The sequence below is a fragment of the Piliocolobus tephrosceles genome, chromosome 17, assembly GCF_002776525.5.
Source record: "Piliocolobus tephrosceles isolate RC106 chromosome 17, ASM277652v3, whole genome shotgun sequence".
Lineage (NCBI taxonomy): Eukaryota > Metazoa > Chordata > Mammalia > Primates > Cercopithecidae > Piliocolobus > Piliocolobus tephrosceles.
Genome location: NC_045450.1, coordinates 57,797,166 through 57,805,190, shown reverse-complemented (window position 1 = coordinate 57,805,190; position 8,025 = coordinate 57,797,166). Strand labels below are relative to the sequence as shown.

At 47.9% G+C, this 8,025-nt stretch overlaps 1 protein-coding gene across 2 annotated transcripts in view; it reads left to right on the top strand.

The window, feature by feature from the left end:
• The window catches only part of CALB2 (calbindin 2), a 31,922-nt gene that overhangs the window by 17,806 nt on the left and 6,091 nt on the right, over positions 1 to 8,025 (top strand). Inside the window, exons 4-8 of one of the 2 annotated variants that reach the window (XM_023210367.3) lie at positions 921 to 1,001; positions 5,949 to 6,005; positions 6,596 to 6,673; positions 7,201 to 7,256; positions 7,570 to 7,609. In XM_023210367.3, the coding sequence (XP_023066135.1) occupies positions 921 to 1,001; positions 5,949 to 6,005; positions 6,596 to 6,673; positions 7,201 to 7,256; positions 7,570 to 7,609 (312 nt within the window). The remainder of the gene's footprint in view (positions 1 to 920; positions 1,002 to 5,948; positions 6,006 to 6,595; positions 6,674 to 7,200; positions 7,257 to 7,569; positions 7,610 to 8,025) is intronic. The other variant, XM_023210368.2, reaches the window with a different exon arrangement.

The following is an 8,025-nucleotide window of genomic DNA, read 5'->3' as shown; positions in this document are numbered from 1 at the left end:
ATACATCCACATACACCCACATACATCCACATTCAACCACATGCATCTACATACATCCACATTCAACCACATGCATCCACATACAATCACATACACCCACATACATCCACATGCAACCATATACATCCACATGCACCCACATGTACCCACATACAACCACATGCACCCACGTACAACCACATCCAACTACTTATATCCACATACATCCATAGACAACCACTGTCCAGCTGCAGAAAGGGCCCTTCTTAAGTGCAAGGAAATGTTCCCAGAAGTACCCACAGCAGCCCTTCCCCGACATTTCATTGGTCAAAACTGGGTTACGTGCCTACTTGTAAGCCAATCACTGGCAAGAATGGGAGGCTCACACTTCACCAACGTAGACTCATCAGGATTGGCCTGTGACAGAAGCAGACAAGGCTGGTTGGGTGGGCAGCCAGCAGTGCTTACTGCAAGAGGGTACCTGCATTTTTCAAAAATCGAATTGTTGCAGTATCAATTTACATACAATAACTGCATCAATTTGAAGTGTAAAATTCCTTGAGTTTAGATTTTAGGCCATAAAATCTAGCCTGGTGCAGGCCCTCTTACCCCAGGCAACCACCCATCTACTTAGATTAGTTCTCATTTTTCAGAATTGTACATACATGGAATCATCTATTAAGTATTTGTTTGAGTCTGGGTGCTTGCATTTTAAAGTAGCACCATTTCATCCCCTAAGGTTGGGGTGACTCAAAAGCACCTCTCTGAACATCCTTCTTTCCCTTTGAAGGACTGCCAGCACTCGTTCTCAAAGAAGGAAGCAAAATGCAGTTCCCACACTGCCTCGCCACTGGCCCTTTCCATCCTTCTTAGGGGAAAGTCTGCTCTGCTCGCTGGCAAGTCCCTCCGTAACGTTAGTGTCGCTCTCTGTATCTTCACAGCTGGCGCAGATCCTGCCAACCGAAGAGAACTTCCTTCTGTGCTTCAGGCAGCACGTGGGCTCCAGCGCCGAGTTTATGGAGGTGAGGTCAAGGCACCACCTTCTTTCTAAGCACTGGGACCTGCCTTCCTCCTGTGTTCAGAGCCAGGCCCACCCTCCTGCCTGGTAATGGTCCCTGGGAGATGCTAAACCCCTTAGAACTCTGCTACTCAAAATATGGTCTGTGGACCAGCAGCATCAGTATCATCTGTGTGCCTGTTAGAAAAGGAGAAAGGGGCCAGGAATGGTGGCTCACGCTGTAATCCCAGCACTTTGGGAGGCTGAGGCAGGCGGATCACCTGAGGTCAGGAGTTTGAGACCAGCCTGGCCAACATAGCAAAACCCCATCTCTACCAAAATACAAAAAAGTTAGCCTGGCGTGGTGGCAGGCACCTGTAATCCCAGCTATTCAGGAGGCTGAGGCAGGAGAATCACTTGAACTTGGGAGGCAGAGGTTGCAGTGAGCCGAGATTGCACAACTGCACTCTTAGCCTGAAGAAAGAAAGAAAGGGTGAAAGGCCTGTAATCCCTACTCAAGGAGGCGAAGGCAGGAGGATCTTTTGAGGCCAGGGGTTCAAGACCAGCCTGGGCAACATAGTGAGACCTTGTCTCTACAAAAATAAAAAGCTGCCATAGTGAACAGGATTGAAAAAAAAAAAAAGATAAAAAACTTAGTGGGATATGGTGGTGCACACCTGTAGTCCCAGCTTCTCAGGAAGGCTAAGGCAGGAAGAGCAGAAGTTCGAGGCTGAAGATCACACCACTGCCCTCCAGGCTGGGCCACAGAGCAAGACCCTATCTCAAAGAAAAAACAAAAAAATAAAAGGCAGACAGACTCCCTGACCCAGTGAGTCAGAAGCTCTGTTTTAACAAGATTCCCAGGTGATGCATATGCACATTAAAATGTAGGGAATAAGATGAGAAGTAAGCTTGGGCCAAGTATGCGTGAGAAATACTGTGTACATGCATCTCTCGTTTGGGGATTTGTTGTGGTCATTTGCATATTACAGGCTCTGAGAAATCAAGCAATAAAGAAAACTGTGCCACTCGGTTTGGCTCCAGGATCTCATGCCACTCAATAATAATGTGTCTCTCCAAGTCAGAGTTCCAAGAAGCAAGCTTGGGAAAGATGGACTTGTGTACGATTCTATAGCTAGAAAAGTCCAGTGAGGATTCTAGTTTCTGGTATCTTTCACGTTTCATCTTTGACTATGATAAGGTTTCGGTTTTTCTTTTTAAAATTAGCATTCCCGGCTGGGCACTGTGCCCCGTGCCTGTAATCCCAGCACTTCGGGAGACCAAAGCAAGTGAATCACTTGAGGTCAGGAGTTTGAGGCCAGCCCAGGCAACTTGGAAAAACCCCATCTTTACTACAAATACAAAAATTAGCTGGACATGGTGGTGCATGCCTGTAATCCCAGCTACTCAGGAGGCTGAGGCAGGAGAATCACTTGAACCAGGCAGGCAGAGGTTGCAGTGAGCCGAGATGGCGCCACTGCACTCCAGCCTGGGTGACAAAGACTCTGTCTCATAAATAAATAAATAAATAAATAAATAAATAAATAAATAAATAAATAAATAAAATTAGCATTCCCCTCTTAGCAATATAATTTCCTTAAGATCTTCATGTAAAATATGATGTTCAAACTCATGTCTCTCGAGTAATATTCACCTGATAAATGGAACCATATGAAATTGCTGATATTTAACGATTTTTTACTTACAAAATGTGGAAATTCTATGTAGTTCAACCAAATATATTACTAATCCTGATGTCCAGCAAACTGCCAATTATTTCTTGCTCTCCTTCTGGGACTCTGCACTCTAACCCTTCAGTATATGCAACCCTCAGAGATTCAACCCGTACCCACCTCACGAACTGCCTGTTCTGATAAATAAGGACTGGCCTTCAACGTGACTCTCCTTGCCATTCATCGGGGTTAAATCCATTTCCAGCCACCGGTAATCCCTTCTCCGTGATCCACTGCCTGTAACAACTGGAAAGCTGGCCCAGAAACTTGCTTGTAGCAAGCTCCCCTCCTGGGCAGACAGTCAGTGAGAAAGAACCAGTTCTCAGGGTAGAAGAGTCATTTTTTAAGTGACAGCTTGCCTGAGCATCAGAGATGGATTTAATTTTATGGTGCTTTAAAAGATTTTTCTCCAGTTTTTTCAAGATGGCAAGATTCCACAAGCTGATAATTGACATTCTGGCTTCTGTTCTTAGTCCTTCGCTAGCCTGCCTGGGAGAAAAAAAGTTCTGTGCATCCTTATAACTTGTCAGGGTGTTGCTTTTGTATCAAGTTTTCCAACTATAGAAAAGGGAGCATCATGCCTGACTCCTTTCCTGATAGAGAGACAGCCAAAAATTGGCCTCTATTCCACCTCTGGTCTGGAAACAGGGATGGGGCAGCTTGTAGGTGGGCAGGGAGGCTCACAGAGGAGCTAAAAGCATCTCCCCGGACCCTTTTCTCTTTCTCAAAACCATTAGTGGCTTCTCTCTGTGTAACTGACAGGATTTCTTCCTTCCTTCCTTTTTTTTTTTTTTTTTTTTTTTTGAGACAGAGTTTCGCTCTTATTGCACAGGCTGGAGTGCAATGGCGCGATCTCGGCTCACTGCAACTTCCACCTCCCGGGTTCCCACGATTCTCCTGCCTCAGCCTCCGGCAGAGCCAGGATTACAGGCATGCACCACCATACCCGGCTAATTTTGTCTTTTTAGTAGAGACGGGGTTTCCCATGCTGGTCAGGTTGGTCTCAAACTCCCGACCTCAGGTGATCTGCCAACCTCGGTCTCCCAAAGTGCTGGGATTACAGGCGTGAGCCGCCATGCCCAGCCTCAGGATTTCATATTCTTACATGCATTTGTCCTTCTAAGCCCCAGCATAACTGCAGAGGAGACATGCCTGCCAAGGTTTCTGGGACCCCACCCTCCCACAGTACTGTCCCACTGTCCCCTCCTGCGGTCTGTTCCATTTTTACCAGCCGGAAGCCTGAAATGGTCCCTCAGTAGCCCTGAAAGGCTTGTGCTCTCAGGTAGCTCCCATCCCAGCACTCAGCACAACTTCTAATTTTAGGGATGCCTCGGTATTTCTTTGAGATTTCACAAAGCCCAGGTCTCTTGAACTCTTTTCCTTGAATGAGAAGAGAAAGGACACACTGATGATGATGAGCAAAGTGCTGGATGGGGAGAGAAGGCAGGCGGGGGAGCCCAGAGCTGGCATCCTGTGGGGGTGCATGGTCGGGAGTGGACCCGCTGGCAAGATGGCTTGGAAAAGCAGCCACTGGTGCTTTGCTCTGTCCAGGGACTGGGGTTCCTTCAGGTTACTGCCCTTTTAGGCAACTTGGAGGGGGTGTCTTCCTCTTCTCAGTAAAGACTCAGCTTAGACGAACTAAACTCTAATGCACTAAGTGCCTGAGGGTTGTTGGTGAAGTCATATTTGGAAATCCTCACATATCTTTTAGTACCTTTTCAAGGGCAGACTTTCTGGCCATGGAAAGGAGTATTTCAAAGAGTCTAAGGCATTTTTCTGCAGGGAAAAGACACTCTTGTAATCAAATACCATCTACCTGAGTTGCATGTAGTACAAATCTACCCTTTTCTTGGGATTTGCTCCTGTCTTGTAACAACAACAACAACAAAAAAATCAGGACCAAAATTTCTGAGCCCTGTCACCATAAAAATTATATAACCTTGTTTGCTGATGTTTAAAAAGATACCTTTTCCGTAAAATATAACTAAACTCTAAATGTCCATAAACTCTAACATTCCTGACAATAAAAGGGGCACATGCGGTGGAGAAGTCGGGGAGGCAGGGGATAAGCTGTAGGAGAAGGATTAGTGGTTACTGACTCTCAGAAAATCAGTTGTTGCTGGTCTTCAGGTGTGCAGTTTGGAGCTGGGGGAGAAGGGAAGAAAAGTCAGGGGAGCAAAACTTGAAAGAGAATCTAGGAGAAAGAGAATCATGGTGGCTCATGCCTGTAATCTCAACACTACGGGAAGCTAAGGTAGGAGGATCACTTGAACTTAGGAGTTTGGAGATCAGTCTGGGCAACATAGTGAGACCCCATCTCTACAAAAACATAAAAAATTAGCTGGGTGTGGTGGTGCATGCCTGTAGTCCCAGGCACTTGGGAGGTTAAGCTGGGAGGATCACTTGAGCTTGGGAGGTAGAGGCTACAGTAAGCTCTGGATGCCACTGCACCATAGCCTGGGTGACAGAGTGAGACCCTGTCTCAAAAAAAGAAGAGGAAGAAGAAGAACAACAAGAAGAAGAAGGAGTAGGAGGAGGAGGAGGAGATGGGGAGGAGGAGAGGGGGAGAAAGAAAAAAGAAAGAAAGGAAAGGAAAGAAAGAAAGAAAAAAGAAAGAAAAAGAAAGAAAGAAAGAAAAAGAAAGAGAAAAAGAAAAGAAAGAAAAAGGAAGGAAGGAGGGAAGGAAAGAAGGGAGGGAGGGAGGAGAAAAAAGTATCTTAGGAATATGTGGGGCGCCAAACAGACCAAAGATTTAGGGGAACATGGTTCTCCAGGCATCTTTGCCACAGATGTGGGCAGTCCCCTCCCCTGCACCACTGCCCCTCCTGTGGCTCTCCCTCCTCTCCACCAGATGACTTGGTAAAAGGCAGGGATGTCACAGCAGTTGTTTACAGGACCATTGAATGAGTTACTTATTGCTGTGTAATAAACTACCCCTAAAACTTAGCAGCCTGAAGCAACAAACATTGATTACATCCCACTTTCTATGGTCAGGAATTTGGAAACAGCTTAGCCGCGTGGTTCTGGCTCAGGCGCTCATGAGATCACCATCGAGATACTTCCCCTCATTTCCTTCTCTGTGACCTTGAAGGGTCTGGGCTACATCATCTCCATGTCTCCATCCCCTTCCGATATTCTTGAAGATCAAGACCCTGGCTGGCCCATTAAAGGGGAATGGAAGGCAGGCAGGTAGATTTTGATACGTCTTTGCAAGGAGTTTGACATTCCCATTGTTGCAGGCTTGGCGAAAGTACGACACAGACAGGAGTGGCTACATCGAAGCCAATGAGCTCAAGGTAGGATGGGCCTTGGGGAGGGTGTGAGGCCAGAGAGGCGGTGGGCTTAAGGCACCTGGGGAGGGAGGAGATGCTGGATGAGGGGCATGGGTTTGCGGGCTGCTTAGGAATACTCAGACCTGGCACTGAATTGTTGAACTTGTTTAGAGAAGTCAGGAAATCGGTAACATAGAGCCGCCAGGCTGTAGAGTTCAACCAAACCCAGCTCTTCTGCACCTCCATGCTCAGGACAGGTGTCCTCCAGGCAATTCCAGAAGATTGGCCTCTGGCTCCTAGGTTCTCCTCCAAATTCCTCTATCACCCGGTGATTCCCCAGGCACTGCTTAGCTCCATATACTGGGCTCCGAGGAGGCAGAGCTAATCTCTAGCGCCTATTCTGTGGGGCAGGATTGCACCACCAGCTATTAAAGCCTTTGAAGTCACTCCCCAAGAGTTAAGAATTATAAGGGCCCTGAGTCATAGAACTGGTAGACCTGAAAACACACACACACACACACACATTGAGAGACTGTCTGAATGAGCAAGTAAGGAAATGAATGAGGGACTGAATGCATGAGTCAGGAGTACTAAAGAGATCTTTTGTGTTGCAGGGATTCCTGTCAGACCTGCTGAAGAAGGCAAACCGGCCGTATGATGAGCCCAAGCTCCAGGAATACACCCAAACCATAGTGAGTGGACAGAAGTGTCCCTCTCCCTCAGGGTGCAGGACTTGGGCCCCAAGCCACTGGGGCTCTGGTGTGCAGGGTCTCTGTTTGATGATTCTTCAGGCCCAGGGGAAGTGATTCACAGTGGCAGCTGGCAAAAAGGGATGCTAGTTTGTGGCTTCACACACCCTTTGAGGTCCTGGGTGTGAGCTGACTCGTGGGCCAATGTGAGCGTCTGTCTCCATGGCAACCTTTGCAGCTCCAGGAGAGGATGATCTTGGAGAGAGTGGGCCTTTAGTGCTGGCCTGCTGTACCCCAGAGGCCCCTGTCCCTGAGGAGGGGAAAGATGAGCAGTGAAAGAGTCCCTGTGGTTCCCCCCATGGGACCCCCGTGACTGATTTAGGCCATGTTGGTCCTTGGCCCCCAGGGACCTCAGAGGAAGCATGAGCAGGTGCTACCTGTCCTCCTTCCTGTCCTCTCCAGTAGAAGGGGATGTCAGGTCAGAGAAATTCACAGCAAATAACCCAGGCACCTCTTTCTGTCCCCAACAGCTACGGATGTTTGACTTGAACGGGGATGGCAAATTGGGCCTCTCAGAGATGTCCCGGTAAGCACCTCACCGCCGGGGTGATACTGACTCCCGCAGGTCATTCCTGTGCTACCATCCATCGCTGAGATCCATGGGTGGGAAAGTGACAGGTGTGGGTGTCAAGAAGCTCAAGACAAAGCGAGACAGAATTGTGACCGTTGACACCTCACCTTGTCTGTCTCCCTCATTTTTGAACTTCCCCGATTCCTTATTATGTATGAAGTGCTCAGAAATCGTTTCTGTAACTGCAGGCGCGGCCTCTGCCTTCCCCCCTCCCGCTTGCCCTTGCCTGTGCAGTCTCCTCACCTCTGCTCTAACATTTTCTCCCCAGACTCTTGCCTGTCCAGGAAAACTTCCTGCTTAAATTTCAGGTAAAACTTTGCTTTCCTTTCTTCCCCCTTCCCTCATCCCTCTGAGCCTGGCCCTGCACCCTCCTTTCCCCAGTGCACCACACACTACACACTATACACACACCACACACACACAAAACACACCACACATACAACACACACAGATCACACACACAGACTACACACCACACACACACAAAACACACAACACACAACAGACCACACACACGTAGTCCACACACACAACATACACATCACACACACACACACCACACACATACACAGAGACATCACACACACATCACACAGAGACCACACACCACACACATCACAGCACACACCACACACATACACAGACACATCACACAGCACACAGAGACCACACACCACAAACACATCACACACACACCACAGACCATATACGACACACACAACAC